At 43.1% G+C, this 24,000-nt stretch overlaps 2 protein-coding genes across 2 annotated transcripts in view; one reads left to right on the top strand and one right to left on the bottom strand.

Moving 5' to 3' along the window:
* The window catches only part of LOC135542929 (dystrophin-like), a gene marked incomplete at its 5' end in the record, with an annotated part of 841,859 nt that overhangs the window by 703,303 nt on the left and 114,556 nt on the right, over positions 1 to 24,000 (bottom strand).
* The window catches only part of LOC135542898 (dystrophin-like), a 264,431-nt gene that overhangs the window by 205,065 nt on the left and 35,366 nt on the right, over positions 1 to 24,000 (top strand). Inside the window, 7 exon segments of the mRNA XM_064970044.1 lie at positions 6,485 to 6,655; positions 8,004 to 8,129; positions 9,038 to 9,172; positions 9,363 to 9,515; positions 10,923 to 11,093; positions 19,008 to 19,130; positions 19,244 to 19,416. Coding sequence (XP_064826116.1) covers positions 6,485 to 6,655; positions 8,004 to 8,129; positions 9,038 to 9,172; positions 9,363 to 9,515; positions 10,923 to 11,093; positions 19,008 to 19,130; positions 19,244 to 19,416 — 1,052 coding nt within the window.

Genomic DNA, 24,000 nt, shown 5'->3' on the forward strand with positions numbered 1-24,000 from the left:
GTCTATGTGTGTAATGATGGTGTGTCTATGTGTAATGATGGTGTGTCTATGTGTGTAATGATGGTGTGTCTATGTGTATAATGATGGTGTGTATATGTGTAATGATGGTGTGTCTATGTGTATAATGATGGTGTGTCTGTGTGTGTAATGATGGTGTGTCTATGTGTGTCTATGTGTAATGATGGTGTGTCTATGTGTATAATGATGGTGTGTCTATGTGTATAATGATGGTGTGTCTATGTGTATAATGATGGTGTGTCTATGTGTATAATGATGGTGTGTCTATGTGTATAATGATGGTGTGTCTATGTGTATAATGATGGTGTGTCTATGTGTATAATGGTGGTGTGTCTATGTGTGTAATGATGGTGTGTCTATGTGTAATGATGGTGTGTCTATGTGTGTAATGATGGTGTGTCTATGTGTATAATGATGGTGTGTATATGTGTAATGATGGTGTGTCTATGTGTATAATGATGGTGTGTCTGTGTGTGTAATGATGGTGTGTCTATGTGTGTCTATGTGTATAATGATGGTGTGTCTATGTGTATAATGATGGTGTGTCTATGTGTATAATGATATGTGTATAATGATGGTGTGTCTATGTGTATAATGATGGTGTGTCTATGTGTATAATGATGGTGTGTCTATGTGTGTAATGAAGGTGTGTCTATGTGTATAATGATGGTGTGTCTGTGTGTGTAATGATGGTGTGTCTATGTGTGTCTATGTGTATAATGATGGTGTGTCTATGTGTATAATGATGGTGTGTATATGTGTAATGATGGTGTGTCTATGTGTATAATGATGGTGTGTCTGTGTGTGTAATGATGGTGTGTCTATGTGTGTCTATGTGTAATGATGGTGTGTCTATGTGTATAATGATGGTGTGTCTATGTGTATAATGATGGTGTGTCTATGTGTGTAATGATGGTGTGTCTATGTGTAATGATGGTGTGTCTATGTGTGTAATGATGGTGTGTCTATGTGTATAATGATGGTGTGTCTGTGTGTATAATGATGGTGTGTCTATGTGTATATTGATGGTGTGTCTATGTGTATAATGATGGTGTGTCTATGTGTATAATGATGGTGTGTCTATGTGTATAATGGTGGTGTGTCTATGTGTGTAATGATGGTGTGTCTATGTGTAATGATGGTGTGTCTATGTGTGTAATGATGGTGTGTCTATGTGTATAATGATGGTGTGTCTATGTGTATAATGATGGTGTGTCTATGTGTATATTGATGGTGTGTCTATGTGTATAATGATGGTGTGTCTATGTGTGTAATGATGGTGTGTCTGTGTATAATGATGGTGTGTCTGTGTGTATAATGATGGTGTGTCTATGTGTATATTGATGGTGTGTCTATGTGTGTAATGATGGTGTGTCTATGTGTATAATGATGGTGTGTCTATGTGTGTAATGATGATGTGTCTATGTGTGTAATGATGGTGTGTCTATGTGTGTCTATGTGTATAATGATGGTGTGTCTATGTGTATAATGATGGTGTGTATATGTGTAATGATGGTGTGTCTATGTGTATAATGATGGTGTGTCTGTGTGTGTAATGATGGTGTGTCTATGTGTAATGATGGTGTGTCTATGTGTATAATGATGGTGTGTCTATGTGTATAATGATGGTGTGTCTATGTGTGTAATGATGGTGTGTCTATGTGTAATGATGGTGTGTCTATGTGTGTAATGATGGTGTGTCTATGTGTATAATGATGGCGTGTCTGTGTGTATAATGATGGTGTGTCTATGTGTATATTGATGGTGTGTCTATGTGTATAATGATGGTGTGTCTATGTGTGTAATGATGGTGTGTCTATGTGTATAATGATGGTGTGTCTATGTGTATAATGATGGTGTGTCTATGTGTGTAATGATGGTGTGTCTATGTGTATAATGATGGTGTGTCTATGTGTATATTGATGGTGTGTCTATGTGTGTAATGATGGTGTGTCTGTGTGTAATGATGGTGTGTCTGTGTGTAATGATGGTGTGTCTATGTGTATAATGATGGTGTGTCTATGTGTATATTGATGGTGTGTCTATGTGTATAATGATGGTGTGTCTATGTGTGTCTATGTGTGTAATGATGGTGTGTCTGTGTGTGTAATGATGGTGTGTCTATGTGTGTCTATGTGTATAATGATGGTGTGTCTGTGTGTGTAATGATGGTGTGTCTATGTGTGTCTATGTGTAATGATGGTGTGTCTGTGTGTGTAATGATGGTGTGTCTATGTGTGTCTATGTGTAATGATGGTGTGTTTGTGTGTGTAATGATGGTGTGTCTATGTGTGTCTATGTGTAATGATGGTGTGTCTGTGTGTGTAATGATGGTGTGTCTATGTGTGTCTATGTGTATAATGATGGTGTGTCTATGTGTATAATGATGGTGTGTCTGTGTGTAATGATGGTGTGTCTGTGTGTGTATAATGATGGTGTGTCTATGTGTGTCTATGTGTAATGATGGTGTGTCTATGTGTGTAATGATGGTGTGTCTGTGTGTGTAATGATGGTGTGTCTATGTGTGTCTATGTGTAATGAAGGTGTGTCTATGTGTGTAATGATGGTGTGTCTGTGTGTATAATGATGGTGTGTCTGTGTGTAATGATGGTGTGTCTATGTGTATAATGATGGTGTGTCTATGTGTATAATGATGGTGTGTCTATGTGTGTAATGATGGTGTGTCTATGTGTGTCTATGTGTAATGATGGTGTGTCTATGTGTAATGATGGTGTGTCTGTTTGTGTATAATGATGGTGTGTCTGTGTGTGTATAATGATGGTGTGTCTATGTGTGTAATGATGGTGTGTCTATGTGTATATTGATGGTGTGTCTGTGTGTGTAATGATGGTGTGTCTATGTGTATATTGATGGTGTGTCTATGTGTGTAATGATGGTGTGTCTATGTGTAATGATGGTGTGTCTATGTGTAATGATGGTGTGTCTGTGTGTATAATGATGGTGTGTCTATGTGTGTCTATGTGTAATGATGGTGTGTCTATGTGTATAATGATGGTGTGTCTATGTGTATAATGATGGTGTGTCTATGTGTATAATGATGGTGTGTCTATGTGTATATTGATGGTGTGTCTATGTGTGTAATGATGGTGTGTCTATGTGTATAATGATGGTGTGTCTGTGTGTATAATGATGGTGTGTCTATGTGTGTAATGATGGTGTGTCTGTGTGTGTATAATGATGGTGTGTCTGTGTGTAATGATGGTGTGTCTATGTGTATAATGATGGTGTGTCTATGTGTATAATGATGGTGTGTCTATGTGTGTAATGATGGTGTGTCTATGTGTGTCTATGTGTAATGATGGTGTGTCTGTGTGTGTAATGATGGTGTGTCTATGTGTGTCTATGTGTATAATGATGGTGTGTCTGTGTGTGTAATGATGGTGTGTCTATGTGTGTCTATGTGTAATGATGGTGTGTCTGTGTGTGTAATGATGGTGTGTCTATGTGTGTCTATGTGTAATGATGGTGTGTCTGTGTGTGTAATGATGGTGTGTCTATGTGTGTCTATGTGTAATGATGGTGTGTCTGTGTGTGTAATGATGGTGTGTCTATGTGTGTCTATGTGTATAATGATGGTGTGTCTATGTGTATAATGATGGTGTGTCTGTGTGTAATGATGGTGTGTCTGTGTGTGTATAATGATGGTGTGTCTATGTGTGTCTATGTGTAATGATGGTGTGTCTATGTGTGTAATGATGGTGTGTCTGTGTGTGTAATGATGGTGTGTCTATGTGTGTCTATGTGTAATGAAGGTGTGTCTATGTGTGTAATGATGGTGTGTCTGTGTGTATAATGATGGTGTGTCTGTGTGTAATGATGGTGTGTCTATGTGTATAATGATGGTGTGTCTATGTGTATAATGATGGTGTGTCTATGTGTGTAATGATGGTGTGTCTATGTGTGTCTATGTGTAATGATGGTGTGTCTATGTGTAATGATGGTGTGTCTGTTTGTGTATAATGATGGTGTGTCTGTGTGTGTATAATGATGGTGTGTCTATGTGTGTAATGATGGTGTGTCTATGTGTATATTGATGGTGTGTCTGTGTGTGTAATGATGGTGTGTCTATGTGTATATTGATGGTGTGTCTATGTGTGTAATGATGGTGTGTCTATGTGTAATGATGGTGTGTCTATGTGTAATGATGGTGTGTCTGTGTGTATAATGATGGTGTGTCTATGTGTGTCTATGTGTAATGATGGTGTGTCTATGTGTATAATGATGGTGTGTCTATGTGTATAATGATGGTGTGTCTATGTGTGTAATGATGGTGTGTCTATGTGTAATGATGGTGTGTCTATGTGTGTAATGATGGTGTGTCTATGTGTATAATGATGGCGTGTCTGTGTGTATAATGATGGTGTGTCTATGTGTATATTGATGGTGTGTCTATGTGTATAATGATGGTGTGTCTATGTGTATAATGATGGTGTGTCTATGTGTATAATGATGGTGTGTCTATGTGTATAATGATGGTGTGTCTATGTGTGTAATGATGGTGTGTCTATGTGTATAATGATGGTTGTGTCTGTGTGTATAATGATGGTGTGTCTGTGTGTGTAATGATGGTGTGTCTGTGTGTGTATAATGATGGTGTGTCTGTGTGTAATGATGGTGTGTCTATGTGTATAATGATGGTGTGTCTATGTGTATAATGATGGTGTGTCTATGTGTGTAATGATGGTGTGTCTATGTGTGTCTATGTGTAATGATGGTGTGTCTGTGTGTGTAATGATGGTGTGTCTATGTGTGTCTATGTGTATAATGATGGTGTGTCTGTGTGTGTAATGATGGTGTGTCTATGTGTGTCTATGTGTAATGATGGTGTGTCTGTGTGTGTAATGATGGTGTGTCTATGTGTGTCTATGTGTATAATGATGGTGTGTCTATGTGTATAATGATGGTGTGTCTGTGTGTAATGATGGTGTGTCTGTGTGTGTATAATGATGGTGTGTCTATGTGTGTCTATGTGTAATGATGGTGTGTCTATGTGTGTAATGATGGTGTGTCTGTGTGTGTAATGATGGTGTGTCTATGTGTGTCTATGTGTAATGAAGGTGTGTCTATGTGTGTAATGATGGTGTGTCTGTGTGTATAATGATGGTGTGTCTGTGTGTAATGATGGTGTGTCTATGTGTATAATGATGGTGTGTCTATGTGTATAATGATGGTGTGTCTATGTGTGTAATGATGGTGTGTCTATGTGTGTCTATGTGTAATGATGGTGTGTCTATGTGTAATGATGGTGTGTCTGTTTGTGTATAATGATGGTGTGTCTGTGTGTGTATAATGATGGTGTGTCTATGTGTGTAATGATGGTGTGTCTATGTGTATATTGATGGTGTGTCTGTGTGTGTAATGATGGTGTGTCTATGTGTATATTGATGGTGTGTCTATGTGTGTAATGATGGTGTGTCTATGTGTAATGATGGTGTGTCTATGTGTAATGATGGTGTGTCTGTGTGTATAATGATGGTGTGTCTATGTGTGTCTATGTGTAATGATGGTGTGTCTATGTGTATAATGATGGTGTGTCTGTGTGTGTATAATGATGGTGTGTCTATGTGTGTAATGATGGTGTGTCTATGTGTATAATGATGGTGTGTCTATGTGTGTCTATGTGTGTAATGATGGTGTGTCTATGTGTGTAATGATGGTGTGTCTATGTGTATAATGATGGTGTGTCTATGTGTAATGATGGTGTGTCTATGTGTAATGATGGTGTGTCTATGTGTGTATTGATGGTGTGTCTGTGTGTAATGATGGTGTGTCTGTGTGTATTGATGGTGTGTCTGTGTGTAATGATGGTGTGTCTATGTGTATAATGATGGTGTGTCTATGTGTGTAATGATGGTGTGTCTGTGTGTGTAATGATGGTGTGTCTGTGTGTGTAATGATGGTGTGTCTATGTGTATAATGATGGTGTGTCTATGTGTGTCTATGTGTATAATGATGGTGTGTCTATGTGTGTCTATGTGTATATTGATGGTGTGTCTATGTGTGTCTATGTGTATAATGATGGTGTGTCTATGTGTATAATGATGGTGTGTCTATGTGTATAATGATGGTGTGTCTATGTGTATAATGATGGTGTGTCTATGTGTGTATTGATGGTGTGTCTGTGTGTAATGATGGTGCGTCTATGTGTATAATGATGGTGTGTCTATGTGTGTAATGATGGTGTGTCTGTGTGTGTAATGATGGTGTGTCTGTGTGTGTAATGATGGTGTGTCTATGTGTATAATGATGGTGTGTCTATGTGTGTCTATGTGTATAATGATGGTGTGTCTATGTGTATAATGATGATGTGTCTATGTGTGTCTATGTGTATATTGATGGTGTGTCTATGTGTACAATGATGGTGTGTCTATGTGTATATTGATGGTGTGTCTAAATGTGTATAATGATGGTGTGTCTGTGTGTGTAATGATGGTGTGTTTCTCAGGGTCTGCGTGGGGACTTGGAGGTGATGCATGGTAAGGTGGAGGCGGTGCGGGTGCTACACCACGGTCTGATGGGTATTCGTGGGGAACACTGCCAGGCACAGCTGGGGCCCAACCTGGAAAAGCTCAACCAGCGTTTTGACAGCATCGCACAGCGTATCACTGCAGGACAGGTGCTGACCCCCTGCCCTCTAACTAAGCCAGTTCATTGCCTTTCGGCCACATCTCTCTCTATACTGACCCCCTGCCCTCTAACTAAGCCAGTTCATTGCCTTTCGACCACATCTCTCTCTATACTGACCCCCTGCCCTCTAACTAAGCCAGTTCATTGCCTTTCGACCACATCTCTCTCTATACTGACCCCCTGCCCCTCCTAAGCCAGTTCATTGCCTTTCGATCTCTCTCTATACTGACCCCCTGCCCTCTAACTAAGCCAGTTCATTGCCTTTCGACCACATCTCTCTCTATACTTACCCCCTGCCCTCTAACTAAGCCAGTTCATTGCCTTTCGACCACATCTCTCTCTATACAGACCCCTTTGCCCTCTAACTAAGCCAGTTCATTGCCTTTCGACCACATCTCTCTCTATACTGACCCCCTGCCCTCTAACTAAGCCAGTTCATTGCCTTTCGACCACATCTCTCTCTATACTGACCCCCTGCCCTCTAACTAAGCCAGTTCATTGCCTTTCGACCACATCTCTCTCTATACTGACCCCCTGCCCTCTAACTAAGCCAGTTCATTGCCTTTACTGACCCCTGCCACATCATCTCTCTATACTGACCCCCTGCCCTCTAACTAAGCCAGTTCATTGCCTTTCGACCACATCTCTCTCTATACTGACCCCCTGCCCTCTAACTAAGCCAGTTCATTGCCTTTCGGCCACATCTCTCTCTATACTGACCCCCTGCCCTCTAACTAAGCCAGTTCATTGCCTTTCGACCACATCTCTCTCTATACTGACCCCCTGCCCTCTAACTAAGCCAGTTCATTGCCTTTCGGCCACTCTCTATACTGACCCCCTGCCCTCTAACTAAGCCAGTTCATTGCCTTTCGACCACATCTCTCTCTATACTGACCCCCTGCCCTCTAACTAAGCCAGTTCATTGCCTTTCGACCACATCTCTCTCTATACTGACCCCCTGCCCTCTAACTAAGCCAGTTCATTGCCTTTGCCACATCTCTCTATACTGACCCCCTGCCCTCTAACTAAGCCAGTTCATTGCCTTTGACCACATCTCTCTCTATACTGATCCCCTGCCCTCTAACTAAGGCAGTTCATTGCCTTTCGACCACATCTCTCTCTATACTGACCCCCTGCCCTCTAACTAAGCCAGTTCATTGCCTTTCGACCACATCTCTCTCTATACTGACCCCCTGCCCTCTAACTAAGCCAGTTCATTGCCTTTCGACCACATCTCTCTCTATACTGTGTGTGTGTGTGTGTGTGTGTGTGTGTGTGTGTGTGTGTGTGTGTGTGTGTGTGTGTGTGTGTGTGTGTGTGTGCGTGTGTGTGTGCAGGCAGCAGCATCAGCGGTGGAGGTGGAGCAGTTCCACAGTGAAGCTAAGATCTGGCTGGACCTGCTGGAGGAAGAAGAGAAACAGGGAGAGAACCTCAAGGAGGAAGATTTCACAGGACAGGACGGGGTACACACACGCTTCTATTCTGTTCTATTCCATTCTATTTGTTATATTCTGTTCTTTTCTATTCTATTCTGTTCTATTCTGTTCTTTTCTATTCTGTTCTATTCTGTTCTATTCCATATCGTTCTATTCTGTTCTATTCTGTTCTTTTCTATTCCATTCTGTTCTATTCCATTCTGTTCTATTCTATTCTGTTCTATTCTATTCTGTTCTATTCTTGTTTTATTCTATTCTGTTCTATTATGTTCTATTTTTGTGCTTTCATTTAACTTCTTCATTCTGTTCTCCCCTATATCTCACCCTCTCTCTTTCTCTCTATTCTGTTCTATTCTATTCTGTTCTATTCTTGTTTTATTCTATTCTATTCTCATTCTCCCCCATCTATGTTCTATTTTTGTGCTTTCATTCCATCTTCTCTCACATACACTCTCTCTCTCCCCCATCTCTCTCTCTCTCTCCCTCTCTCTCTCCCCGATCTCTCTCCCCATCTCTCTCTCCCCATCTCCTCTCTCTCCCCCGATCTCTCTCCCCATCTCTCTCTCTCCCTCTCTCTCCCCCCTCTCTCTCTCCCCCATCTCTCTCTCTCTCCCTCTCTCTCTCTCCCATCTCTCTCTCTCCCCCATCTCTCTCTCCCTCTCTCCCCCTCTCTCTCCCCATCTCTCTCTCTCCCTCTCTCTCTCCCTCTCTCTCTCCCCATCTCTCTCTCTCTCCCTCTCTCTCCCCCATCTCTCCCCATCTCTCTCTCTCCCCCATCTCTCTCTCCCCATCTCTCTCTCTCTCTCCCCCATCTCTCTCTCTCCCCATCTCTCTCTCCCCATCTCTCTCTCTCTCCCCCATCTCTCTCTCTCTCTCCCCATCTCTCTCTCTCCCATCTCCCCCATCTCTCTCTCTGGCTCTTCTCTCTGTTGTAGAACTGTGAGGAGGGGGCAGTGAAGGAGCTGTTGCTGAAAGGACAGAAGCTACAGAGGAGAGTTCCAGACCTGGACAAGAAAGAACAGATCAGAATCAAACACAATCAGCTCAACACTAAATACAACAGTGTCATGGTGCAGTATACAGTCTGGGAATAATGACAACATTGAGAAAAATATCATTTTTGCCATTCTATCATTAGTTCACCTGAATTGTGTGTGTGTGTGTGTGTGTGTGTGTGTGTGTGTGTGTGTGTGTGTGTGTGTGTGTGTGTGTGTGTGTGTGTGTGTGTGTGTGTGTGTGTGTGTGTGTGTGTGTGTGTAGGACCTGCGAGGTGTGAGGAGGAGGAAGGCCCTGGCGATAGCCCCCCAGTGGTATCAGTACCGTAGGAAGACTGATGACCTTCTCCAGTGGCTGGACGACATTGAGAGGAGCGTGGCTGAACTACCTGATCCAGCAGAGGAACAGAGGGTTAAGGTGAAACCCTCTCTCTTCCTGTCTCTATATCTGTCTCTCCCTTTATATCTCACTCTGATCTAACTGTCTGTCTTCTTCTCTCTTTCTGTCTCTCTTCTCCTCTCTTTCTGTCTCTCTTCTCCTCTCTTTCTGTCTCTCTCTTCTCTTTCTGTCTCTCTTCTCCCATTCTGTCTCTCTTCTCCTCTCTTTCTGTCTCTCTCTCTCTCTGTCTCTCTTCTTCTTCTTTCTGTCTCTCTCTCCTCTTTCTGTCTCTTTCTCATTCTCTCTCTTTCTCTCTTTCTGTCTCTCTTCTTCTCTCTTTCTGTCTCTTCTTCTCTCTCTGTCTTCTCCTCTCTTTCTGTCTCTCTTTCTCCTCTCTTTCTGTCTCTCTTTCTCTTTCTGTCTTTCTCTCTTCTCCTCTCTTTCTGTCTCTCTCTTCTCCTCTCTTTCTGTCTCTCTTCTCCTCTCTTTCTGTCTCTCTTCTTCTTCTCTCTCTTCTGTCTCTCTGTCTTCTTCTCCTCTCTCTGTCTCTCTTCTCCTCTCTTTCTGTCTCTCTTCTCCTCTCTTTCTGTCTCTCTTCTTTCTCTTTCTGTCTCTCTTCTCCTCTCTTTCTGTCTCTTCTTCTCCTGTCTCTTTCTGTCTCTCTTCTCCTCTCTGTTTAAATATGTATTTCTCTGAGTGTAATTTGACAGTGTGTGTCTTTGTTCCAGGTGATCAAAATGACATTCCGCTAAATTGAGCTCCTCTTGAGAGTCACCTGTCACTCTCACCTGTACCTGAAACTACCAGCACTAGATGTCTGTCTGTCTGTCTCTCTGTCTTCCAGTCTGTCTTTCAGTCTGTCTGTCTTTCTGCCTGTCCGCTCATTTCACCGCTTCTTTTCTGCCCTGCCCTCTAACGGAGGGCTTTTCACATTTATTAAAGTCTGTACCAGATGAAGCCAGACATACTCTCCTTGTGAATCTTCTCTCTCCTCATTTCCCTGATCTAATAAAAAGGGACACTTATTGTGAATCTTCTCTCTCTTCATTTCCCTGATCTAACTGGAAAGAGTAGATGGTTTCTCCTCTTTCTGGGGAGAATGACCCTGAATTATCCTGAATGATCACTGCCCTGCATGGAAGAGTGTGTGTCTTCCTTATGTGTGTGAGTGAGATCTCTCCCCTGTATGGCTGGTCTGCTAACTGGGTTTTCTCCAAGGTGTGTGTGTGTGTGTGTGTGTGTGTGTGTGTGTGTGTGTGTGTGTGTGTGTGTGTGTGTGTGTGTGTGTGTGTGTGTGTGTGTGTGTGTGTGTGTGTGTGTGTGTGTGTGTGTGTGTGTGTGTGTGTGTGTGTGTGTGTGTGTGTGTGTGTGTGTGTGTGTGTGTGTGTGTGTGTGTGTGATATTCCCCCTGGGTGTGACTCTGGCTGGTTTTGTCCCATCCACTAGGAGATTGGCTCAGAGTTCGATGGGAAGAGTGAGGATCTGAAAGAGGTGCAGGGATTGGCCAAAGAACTGTCAGACGCAGGGGCGACCTCGCTGGTGCAGCCCCGCCTCCTCCAGCTCAACACACGCTGGCAGGAGGTGGAGGCTAAATTCACCCCCTACCGCCGACAAAGTGTGAGTTCCCCCTGCCCCGTGCCAATCTGCGCCGTGCCAACTTGTCCCGTGTCAACCAGGGTTTGGGTTCAATTCCATTTAAATCCTGTTGAATTCAGGAAGTAATCTGAAATTCAAATTCTCTTCAATGCTTTTCAATGAGCAACATTTGGAATTGGAATTTGGTTTACTTTCTCAATTGATTGGAATTGACAACATTCCCTGGTGCCAACTTACCCCTCTGCCCGCTAGCTAGTCAGAACCAACTACTCATTATAACCTGGATTGAGCTTTCAGTGAAGTCACTAATCCATTAATCAAATAGGAAAGACAAATATCAACCAACTAATATCAATCAGTGAATATCAATATCAAACATGAAATAAAGGGCTCCTGAATGAGTGAGATGCAAACACCAGACGTTGATATGATGTAGTTAACCTGTCTATTCTAGTCCAGACAGACAGCAGGTATATTCTAGTCCAGTCAGACAGCAGGTACATTATAGTCCAATCAGACAGCAGGTACATTATAGTCCAGACAGACAGCAGGTATATCCTAGTCCAGACAGACAGCAGGTATATTCTAGTCCAATCAGACAGCAGGTATATTCTAGTCCAGACAGACAGCAGGTATATCCTAGTCCAGTCAGACAGCAGGTATATTCTAGTCCAGTCAGACAGCAGGTATATTCTAGTCCAGTCAGACAGCAGGTATATCCTAGTCCAGTCAGACAGCAGGTATATTCTAGTCCAGTCAGACAGCAGGTATATTCTAGTCCAGTCAGACAGCAGGTACATTATAGTCCAGTCAGACAGCAGGTATATTCTAGTCCAGTCAGACAGCAGGTATATTCTAGTCCAGTCAGACAGCAGGTATATTCTAGTCCAGTCAGACAGCAGGTCAGACAGCAGGTATATTCTAGTCCAGTCAGACAGCAGGTATATTCTAGTCCAGTCAGACAGCAGGTATATTCTAGTCCAGTCAGACAGACAGCAGGTATATTCTAGTCCAGTCAGACAGCAGGTATATTCTAGTCCAGTCAGACAGCAGGTATATTCTAGTCCAGTCAGACAGCAGGTATATTATAGTCCAGTCAGACAGCAGGTATATTCTAGTCCAGTCAGACAGCAGGTATATTCTAGTCCAGTCAGACAGCAGGTATATTCTAGTCCAGTCAGACAGCAGGTATATTCTAGTCCAGTCAGACAGCAGGTATATTCTAGTCCAGTCAGACAGCAGGTACATTATAGTCCAGTCAGACAGCAGGTATATTCTAGTCCAGTCAGACAGCAGGTATATTCTAGTCCAGACAGACAGCAGGTATATTCTAGTCCAGTCAGACAGCAGGTATATTATAGTCCAGTCAGACAGCAGGTATATTCTAGTCCAGTCAGACAGCAGGTATATTCTAGTCCAGTCAGACAGCAGGTATAGGGAGTCCAGTCAGACAGCAGTACTTCTAGACAGTCAGACAGGTATATGACTAGTCCAGTCAGACAGTATTACTAGGGAGTGACATGTAGGTATATTCTAGTCCAGTCATTACAGCAGGTATATTCTAGTCCAGTCAGACAGTATTACTAGTCCAGTCAGACAGCAGGACATTATAGTCCAGTCAGACAGTATTACTAGTCCAGTCAGACAGATGATTGTAGTCCAGTCAGACAGGTATATACAGTCCAGTCAGACAGCATATGTATTCAGACAGTCAGACAGCAGGTATATTCTAGTCCAGTCAGACAGCAGGTACATTATAGTCCAGTCAGACTTTCAGACAGTATTAGCAGGTATATTCAGTCCAGTCAGACATGTATATTCTGTAGTCCAGTCAGACAGCAGGTATATTCTAGTCCAGTCAGACACAGTATTACTAGGGATCATGACATGTCTAGTCCAGTCAGACAGCAGGTATATCCTAGTCCAGTCAGACAGGTATATACTAGTCCAGTCAGGGATGTCCGGTACATTCCTAGTCCAGTCAGACAGTATTACTGAGTCAGGGATGATATATAGCTTTCAGACAGTATTACTGAGGGGATGATGACATGTAGCTTCAGACAGTATTACTGAAGGGATGATGATATGTAGCTTTCAGACAGTATTACTGAGGGATGATGACATGTAGCTTCAGACAGTATTCAGACAGACATGTACTTCAGAGTATTACTGGGATGATGACATGTAGCCTTCAGACAGTATTACTGAGGGGATGATGACATGTAGCTTTCAGACAGTATTACTGAGGGGATGATGACATGTAGCTTTCAGACAGTATTACTGAGGGGATGACATGTAGCTTTCAGACAGTATTACTGAGGGGATGACATGTAGCCTTCAGACAGTATTACTGAAGGGATGATGTGTAGCCTTCAGACAGTATTACTGAGGGGATGATGTGTAGCTTTCAGACAGTATTACTGAGGGGATGACATGTAGCTTTCAGACAGTATTACTGAGGGGATGACATGTAGCTTTCAGACAGTATTACTGAGGGGATGATGTGTAGCTTCAGACAGTATTACTGAGGGGATGATGACATGTAGCTTTCAGACAGTATTACTGAGGGATGACATGTAGCTTTCAGACAGTATTACTGAGGGGATGACATGTAGCCTTCAGACAGTATTACTGAGGGGATGATATGTAGCTTTCAGACAGTATTACTGAGGGGATGATGTGTAGCTTTCAGACAGTATTACTGAGGGGATGACATGTAGCCTTCAGACAGTATTACTGAGGGGATGATGACATGTAGCTTTCAGACAGTATTACTGAGGGGATGATGACATGTAGCTTTCAGACAGTATTACTGAGGGGATGATGTGTAGCTTTCAGACAGTATTACTGAGGGGATGACATGTAGCTTTCAGACAGTATTACTGAGGGGATGATGACATGTAGCTTTCAGACAGTATTACTGGGGGATGATGACATGTAGCCTTCAGACAGTATTACTGGGGATGACATTTAGCCTTCAGACATATTACTGAGGTGATGACATGTAGCCTCCAGACAGTATTACTGAGGGGATGACATGAAGCCTTCAGACATATTACTTGACCTGGGATGACATGATTAGCTTTCAGACAGTATTACTGAGGGGATGATGACATGTAGCTTTCAGACAGTATTACTGAGGGGATGATGACATGTAGTTTCAGACAGTATTACTGAGGGATGACAATGTAGCTTTCAGACAGTATTACTGAGGGGATGATGACATGTAGCTTTCAGACAGTATTACTGAGGGATGACATGTAGCCTTCAGACAGTATTACTGAGGGGATGACATGTAGCATTCAGACAGTATTACTGTGGGGATGATCATGTAGCTTTCAGACAGTATTACTGAGGGATGATGACAAAGCCTTCAGACAGTATTACTGAGGGGATGATGACATGTAGACAAGACAGTATTACTGAGGGGATGATATGTAGCTTCAGACAGTATTACTGAGGGGATGACAGGTAGCCTTCAGACAGTATTAAACAAGACAGCTTTCAGACAGTATGGGGATGACAAAACAAGACAGTATTATCCAGGGGATGATGACATGTAGCCTTCAGACAGTATTACTGAGGGGATGATGACATGTAGCTTTCAGACAGTATTACTGGGGGATGATGACAGTATTACTGAATGGGGGTTTTCTAGTTTTCCTCCTCAGTTGCATCATCCAGGTGTTCATCCCTCCATTCTTCCCTCAGTGTGTGAAGAAGCAGCATGTTACACACCTGGCCTCTGATTTGCTGTTCTGTTGTGTTCTGTTTCTGGTTTCCTGCCTCACATCACCACCGCATGTCCTGTCAATCAACATGGGTTGTGTCAATCACAGTCACCTGACCCCTGTCTGGAGTCACAACCAATCAATGACCCTCATATATGTATCCAGTCACCCAATGAAAACGCACCATACTCAAATCTTCACACAGGGCTCCACACACATGAACACCTGCCTGTGTGGCAGGACTGATGAATGAAACATTGGATTGGTGTGGAGGAGTGTGTTTAGTCATGTGAGTTGGATCATAGGGACATTTGGCTGCTTTTGAAACATCCGTCACAAGCATCAGTCGACCACAAAACAAGACAGGCATCAGTAGACCACAAGACAAGACAAGCATCAGTAGACCACAAAACAAGACAGGCATCAGTAGACCACAAAACAAGACAAGCATCAGTAGACCACAAAACAAGACAAGCATCAGTAGACCACAAAACAAGACAGGCATCAGTAGACCACAAAACAAGACAGGCATCAGTAGACCACAAAACAAGACAAGCATCAGTAGACCACAAAACAAGACAGGCATCAGTAGACCACAAAACAAGACAAGCATCAGTAGACCACAAAACAAGACAATCATCCATCAGTAGACCACAAAACAAGACAAGCATCAGTAGACCACAAAACAAGACAGGCATCCATCAGTAGACCACAAAACAAGACAGGCATCAGTAGACCACAAAACAAGACAGGCATCAGTAGACCACAAAACAAGACAGGCATCAGTAGACCACAAAACAAGACAAGCATCAGTAGACCACAAAACAAGACAGGCATCAGTAGACCACAAAACAAGACAGGCATCAGTAGACCACAAAACAAGACAAGCATCAGTAGACCACAAAACAAGACAAGCATCAGTAGACCACAAAACAAGACAAACATCAGTAGACCACACAACAAGACAATCATCAGTAGACCACAAAACAAGACAAACCCACATGTAGTCTACATCCATCTATATTTGGCAAGGCATACAGTATCAACAGTGGTCACACATGAACACTATGGTGTCTGTTTCTGTCACGGTACGCCAATGACCCCTCAACTTCCTGGACCCCAGGAAGTGTATCTGCTGCCAAAGCAGCAGCTAATGGGGATCCATAATAAATACAAATGACCAGGTATTTAACTGTGAAATCCCACTGTATTTACACGGTATAGACCTATGAATGACTACTGTACTTCTGTCCTCGTGACTGAACCTACTCTGCCATAGCCTAGTTCCAGATCTGTTGGTGCTGTGTAGCCGACTAGTTGGAACCAGGCTAACTTTAAACATACTCTTAACACACGACACACGTCTTTGTGCCTTTGTGTCAAATCACAACGCGATCCATTTTCTGCTCATTAAGAAACAGAGCCGACATAAGAGGTGAGATGGTTATGTCTTGATGTTGTTGTATTTGGGCTAAAAGGTGAGTTGAAGTTCTGTTGTGAAGTTCTGGGGAACTGCATGATGGGATTGTTGGATGACTTCCATTGGGTTACAATTAAGAGCAATACACACAATATATACATACAGCAAACGCACATCTACAGGGACACAGTCAAACTGTACCTTTTACACCCCACTGTGTTCTGTGCATATGACAAATCCACGTGTGAATCAGGCGTAAGCCAGTGAGCAATACTGAGTAACGAACTGTGTTTATGGAAGGATGGATTAAACACGACTGACTGGCTCATTAAACTCTCTTCTGCTCTGTCTGTCAGACTCTACATGAACTTTACCGACACCAGTGTCCTCAATCACCTTTCTCCCTGTTCTTCATTATTTACTCAGGTTTCCATAACCCACACATTATATCAGGTTGTCTCTCTCTCTCTCTCTAATTCTCCCTGTTCTTCATTATTTACTCAGGTTTCCATAACCCACACATTATATCAGGTTGTCTATCCTCCTCTCTCTCTCTCTCTCTCTCTCTCTCTCTCTCTCTCTCTCTCTCTCTCTCTCTCTCTCTCTCTCTCTCTCTCTCTCTCTCTCTCTAATTCAACCTGTTCTTTAGTATTTACTCAGGTTTCCATAACCCACACATTATATCAGGTTGTCTATCCTCCTCTCTCTCTCTCTCTCTCTCTCTCTCTCTCTCTCTCCCTCTCTCTAATTCAACCTGTTCGTCAGTATTTACTCAGGTTTCCATAACCCACACATTATATCAGGTTGTCTCTCTGTCCTCCTCTCTCTCTCTCTCTCTAATTCAACCTGTTCTTTAGTATTTACTCACATTTAAAGGTTCAGTACTCTCACTCTGACCTCTTCATGTTTATCCATTTCTATTTTTACAACAAGACAGCTGAATCAATATCGGGACAAGGTTGTGAATTTCATTATACAAGTTTTATATCGGTGCCGTGGAAGTGGAAAGTTTCCAACGAATGAGAAATGGTTAGAAACATTAAGGTTCCGTGTAAGAATGTGATATTCCCAGATAAAGTGTCTCATATGAGTCATGGAAGTAATTAAGAACAACACTTAATGACAGGAGAGAGAGTTATGAGTTACTGCATCTTATGTTAATGTCCAGGAAGGAGTGTAAAAACAGAATGAAAATATTTATTTAAAGAGAAATAATGTAAAGAGATAGTGAGGGATTAGAGAGGTGTTGTACTAGAACACAGCACAGGAATAACAACAAACACTGTCTTGACTGAACCCTCTGTGAAGGTATCTACAGTATGTAGTGGTAGGTAGCCTACCCACTCTGTGAAGGTATCTACAGTATATAGTGGTAGGTAGCCTACCCCCTCTGTGAAGGTATCTACAGTATGTAGTGGTAGGTAGCCTACCCCCTCTGTGAAGGTATCTACAGTATATAGTGGTAGGTAGCCTACCCCTCTGTGAAGGTATCTGTGAAGTGAAGTATCTACAGTATATAGTGGTAGGTAGCCTACCCCCTCTGTGAAGGTATCTACAGTATATAGTGGTAGGTAGCCTACCCCCTCTGTAAAGTTATCTACAGTATATAGTGGTAGGTAGCCTACCCCCTCTGTGAAGTATCTACAGTATATAGTGGTAGGTAGCCTACCCCCTCTGTGAAGTATCTACAGTATATAGTGGTAGGTAGCCTACCCCTCTGTGAAGTATCTACAGTATATAGTGGTAGGGAAGCCCCTCTGTGAAGTATCTACAGTATGTAGTGGTAGGGAACCCCCTCTGTGAAGTATCTACAGTATGTAGTGGTAGGGAAGCCCCCTCTGTGAAGTATCTACAGTATGTAGTGGTAGGGAACCCCCTCTGTGAAGTATCTACAGTATATAGTGGTAGGTAGCCTACCCCCTCTGTGAAGGTATCTACAGTATGTAGTGGTAGGGAACCGTGCCCCCTCTGTGAAGTATCTACAGTATATAGTGGTAGGGAACCGTGCCCCCTCTGTGAAGGTATCTACAGTATATAGTGGTAGGTAGCCTACCCCCTCTGTGAAGTATCTACAGTATATAGTGGTAGGGAACCGTGCCCCTCTGTGAAGTATCTACAGTATGTAGTGGTAGGGAACCGTGCCCCCTCTGTGAAGTATCTACAGTATATAGTGGTAGGGAACCGTGCCCCCTCTGTGAAGGTATCTACAGTATATAGTGGTAGGTAGCCTACCCCCTCTGTGAAGGTATCTACAGTATGTAGTGGTAGGGAACCGTGCCCCCCTCTGTGAAGGTATCTACAGTATATAGTGTGTGAAGGTATCTACAGTATATAGTGGTAGGTAGCCTACCCCCTCTGTGAAGTATCTACAGTATATAGTGTTAGGTAGCCTACCCCCTCTGTGAAGGTATCTACAGTATGTAGTGGTAGGGAACCGTGCCCCCTCTGTGAAGTATCTACAGTATATAGTGGTAGGGCAAGGAGGTTTTCCTGACCAAGTACCAGATCAACTCCTGACCCCAGTAGGAATATCAACTGATGAGGATCTATCAGTAATAGATGGCTTTGTGTTTAGTGTTGTTTAATATTGTATAGTTTGTGTAGTTCAGAATGAGTTTGGGGTTATTGTTTAGTTATAATGAGTGTGTGTGTGTGTGTGTGTGTGTGTGTGTGTGTGTGTGTGTGTGTGTGTGTGTGTGTGTGTGTGTGTGTGTGTGTGTGTGTGTGTGTGTGTGTGTGTGTGTGTGTGTGTGTGTGTGTGTGTGTGTGTGTGTGTGTGTGTAGGAGTACCTGGGAGAGCTGCAGACCCTGCTGCGTTCCGTCTCTGAGACAGACTTCCAACTGAACTCTCCTGAGTACTGGCAGGCCGTCTTCTACAACCTGCCCCAGCAGGGACAGTGCCTTCAGGTCAGTGTGTGTGCGTGTTTCATACTGTTGGTTTCAAACGTGTATATGTACGTGTGTGTGTGTGGTTAACATGTGTGTGTGCGTGCCTGTCTGCCTACGTCACTGTGTCTCAGGAGGTGAAGGTGAATCTGAAGAACCTCCGCCCCCCTGTAGAGGGCGCTCTAGCCAGGAGAGAGGAGGTGGTGGCCATCGCCACTCCAGCAGAGAGCACCAGGGTTCGGGAGACTGCTCTGCTGCTCAACACTAACTGGGACAAAGTCAACAAGCTGTACCTGGACAGGCTCAGGTACATACCAGGAATAATGGGAATCTATTGGGGACACACTGGGGTTACTAACTCTGGACAGGAAGGACTGGGTCAACAGGTGAAGACACACTAGACCAGGGAGGGGGGCAAACCTCCTCATGGGGAGACACCAGGTGTGAGCTGTTTAACTAGGAGACCAGGGGGGGGCACCTCCTCATGGGGAGACACCAGGTGTGAGCTGTTTAACTAGGAGAACCCTCCTCATGGGGAGACACCAGGTGTGAGCTGTTTAACTAGGAGACCAGGGGGGGGCAAACCTCCTCATGGGGAGACACCAGGTGTGAGCTGTTTAACTAGGAGACCATGGGGAGGGGGGGCAACCCTCCTCATGGGGAGACACCAGGTGTGAGCTGTTTAACTAGGAGACCAGGGGGGGGGGCAAACCTCCTCATGGGGAGACACCAGGTGTGAGCTGTTTAACTAGGAGACCAGGGGGGGGCAACCCTCCTCATGGGGAGACACCAGGTGTGAGCTGTTTAACTAGGAGACCAGGGGGGGGCAACCCTCCTCATGGGGAGACACCAGGTGTGAGCTGTTTAACTAGGAGACCAGGGGGGGGGGGGCAACCCTCCTCATGGGGAGACACCAGGTGTGAGCTGTTTAACTAGGAGACCAGGGGGGGGCAACCCTCCTCATGGGGAGACACCAGGTGTGAGCTGTTTAACTAGGAGACCAGGGGGGGGGGCAACCCTCCTCATGGGGAGACACCAGGTGTGAGCTGTTTAACTAGGAGACCAGGGGGGGGGCAACCCTCCTCATGGGGAGACACCAGGTGTGAGCTGTTTAACTAGGAGACCAGGGGGGGGCAACCCTCCTCATGGGGAGACACCAGGTGTGAGCTGTTTAACTAGGAGACCAGGGGGGGGCAAACCTCCTCATGGGGAGACACCAGGTGTGAGCTGTTTAACTAGGAGACCAGGGGGGGGCAACCCTCCTCATGGGGAGACACCAGGTGTGAGCTGTTTAACTAGGAGACCAGGGGGGGGGGGGCAACCCTCCTCATGGGGAGACACCAGGTGTGAGCTGTTTAACTAGGAGACCAGGGGGGGGGGCAACCCCTCCTCATGGGGAGACACCAGGTGTGAGCTGTTTAACTAGGAGACCAGGGGGGCAACCCTCCTCATGGGGAGACACCAGGTGTGAGCTGTTTAACTAGGAGACCAGGAGGGGGGGCAACCCTCCTCATGGGGAGACACCAGGTGTGAGCTGTTTAACTAGGAGACCAGGGGGGGCAACCCTCCTCATGGGGTTGTTAACTACCAGCAACCCTCCTCATGGGGAGACAGCTACAGTAACAGTCACCACTAGACTAACTGAGACAAGCTACTGTCACCACTAGACTAACTAACTAGTAGACAAGCTACAGTAACATCATCACCACTAGACTAACTAACTAGACAAGCTACAGTAACATCATCACCTAGACCTAACTAGGACAAGACAGTAACATGTCACCACTAGACTAACTAACTAGGAGACAAGCTACTAAACGTCACCACTAGACTAACTAACTAGTAGACAAGCTACAGTAACTAGGAGATCAGGGGGCAGTAACCACTCATGGGGTTGTTAACTAAGTAGACAAGCTACAGTAACATCGTCACCACTAGACTAACTAACTAGTAGACAAGCTACAGTAACATCATCACCACTAGACTAACTAACTAGTAGACAAGCTACAGTAACATCGTCACCACTAGACTAACTAACTAGTAGACAAGCTACAGTAACATCATCACCACTAGACTAACTAACTAGTAGACAAGCTACAGTAACATCATCACCACTAGACTAACTAACTAGTAGACAGTAACATCATCACCACTAGACTAACTAACTAGTAGACAAGCTACAGTAACATCATCACCACTAGACTAACTAACTAGTAGACAAGCTACAGTAACATCATCACCACTAGACTAACTAACTAGTAGACAAGCTACAGTAACATCATCACCACTAGACTAACTAACTAGTAGACAAGCTACAGTAACATCATCACCACTAGACTAACTAACTAGTAGACAAGCTACAGTAACATCATCACCACTAGACTAACTAACTAGTAGACAAGCTACAGTAACATCATCACCACTAGACTAACTAACTAGTAGACAAGCTACAGTAACATCGTCACCACTAGACTAACTAACTAGTAGACAAGCTACAGTAACATCATCACCACTAGACTAACTAACTAGTAGACAAGCTACAGTAACATCATCACCACTAGACTAACTAACTAGTAGACAAGCTACAGTAACATCATCACCACTAGACTAACTAACTAGTAGACAAGCTACAGTAACATCATCACCACTAGACTAACTAACTAGTAGACAAGCTACAGTAACATCATCACCACTAGACTAACTAACTAGTAGACAAGCTACAGTAACATCATCACCACTAGACTAACTAACTAGTAGACAAGCTACAGTAACATCATCACCACTAGACTAACTAACTAGTAGACAAGCTACAGTAACATCATCACCACTAGACTAACTAACTAGTAGACAAGCTACAGTAACATCATCACCACTAGACTAACTAACTAGTAGACAAGCTACAGTAACATAACATAGACTAATCACTAGTAGACAACTAGTAACATCATCACCACTAACTAACTAGTAGACAAGCTACAGTAACATCATCACCACTAGACTAACTAACTAGTAGACAAGCTACAGTAACATCATCACCACTAGACTAACTAACTAGTAGACAAGCTACAGTAACATCATCACCACTAGACTAACTAACTAGTAGACAAGCTACAGTAACATCATCACCACTAGACTAACTAACTAGTAGACAAGCTACAGTAACATCATCACCACTAGTAACATCATCACCACTAACTAGTAGACAAGCTACAGTAACATCATCACCACTAGACTAACTAACTAGTAGACAAGCTACAGTAACATCATCACCACTAGACTAACTAACTAGTAGACAAGCTACAGTAACATCATCACCACTAGACTAACTAACTAGTAGACAAGCTACAGTAACATCATCACCACTAGACTAACTAACTAACTAGTAGACAAGCTACAGTAACATCATCACCACTAGACTAACTAACTAGTAGACAAGCTACAGTAACATCATCACCTAACTAGATCTAACTAGACTAACTAACTAGTAGACAAGCTACAGTAACATCATCACCACTAGACTAACTAACTAGTAGACAAGCTACAGTAACATCATCACCACTAGACTAACTAACTAGTAGACAAGCTACAGTAACATCATCACCACTAGTAACTAACTAACTAACTAGTAGACAAGCTACAGTAACATCATCACCACTAGACTAACTAACTAGTAGACAAGCTACAGTAACATCATCACCACTAGACTAACTAACTAGTAGACAAGCTACAGTAACATCATCACCACTAGACTAACTAACTAGTAGACAAGCTACAGTAACATCATCACCACTAGACTAACTAACTAGTAGACAAGCTACAGTAACATCATCACCACTAGACTAACTAACTAGTAGACAAGCTACAGTAACATCATCACCACTAGACTAACTAACTAGTAGACAAGCTACAGTAACATCATCACCACTAGACTAACTAACTAGTAGACAAGCTACAGTAACATCATCACCACTAGACTAACTAACTAGTAGACAAGCTACAGTAACATCATCACCACTAGACTAACTAACTAGTAGACAAGCTACAGTAACATCATCACCACTAGACTAACTAACTAGTAGACAAGCTACAGTAACATCATCACCACTAGACTAACTAACTAGTAGACAAGCTACAGTAACATCATCACCACTAGACTAACTAACTAGTAGACAAGCTACAGTAACATCATCACCACTAGACTAACTAACTAGTAGACCACAGTAACATCATCACCACTAGACTAACTAACTAGTAGACAACTAACTAACTAGTAGACAAGCTACAGTAACATCATCACCACTAGACTAACTAACTAGTAGACAAGCTACAGTAACATCATCACCACTAGACTAACTAACTAGTAGACAAGCTACAGTAACATCATCACCACTAGACTAACTAACTAGTAGACAAGCTACAGTAACATCATCACCACTAGACTAACTAACTAGTAGACAAGCTACAGTAACATCATCACCACTAGACTAACTAACTAGTAGACAAGCTACAGTAACATCATCACCACTAGACTAACTAACTAGTAGACAAGCAGTAACATCATCACCACTAGTAACATAGACAATACAGTAACATCATCACCACTAGACTAACTAACTAGTAGACAAGCTACAGTAACATCATCACCACTAGACTAACTAACTAGTAGACAAGCTACAGTAACATCATCACCACTAGACTAACTAACTAGTAGACAAGCTACAGTAACATCATCACCACTAGACTAACTAACTAGTAGACAAGCTACAGTAACATCATCACCACTAGACTAACTAACTAGTAGACAAGCTACAGTAACATCATCACCACTAGACTAACTAACTAGTAGACAAGCTACAGTAACATCATCACCACTAGACTAACTAACTAGTAG

This window comes from Oncorhynchus masou, chromosome 7, assembly GCF_036934945.1.
Source record: "Oncorhynchus masou masou isolate Uvic2021 chromosome 7, UVic_Omas_1.1, whole genome shotgun sequence".
Lineage (NCBI taxonomy): Eukaryota > Metazoa > Chordata > Actinopteri > Salmoniformes > Salmonidae > Oncorhynchus > Oncorhynchus masou.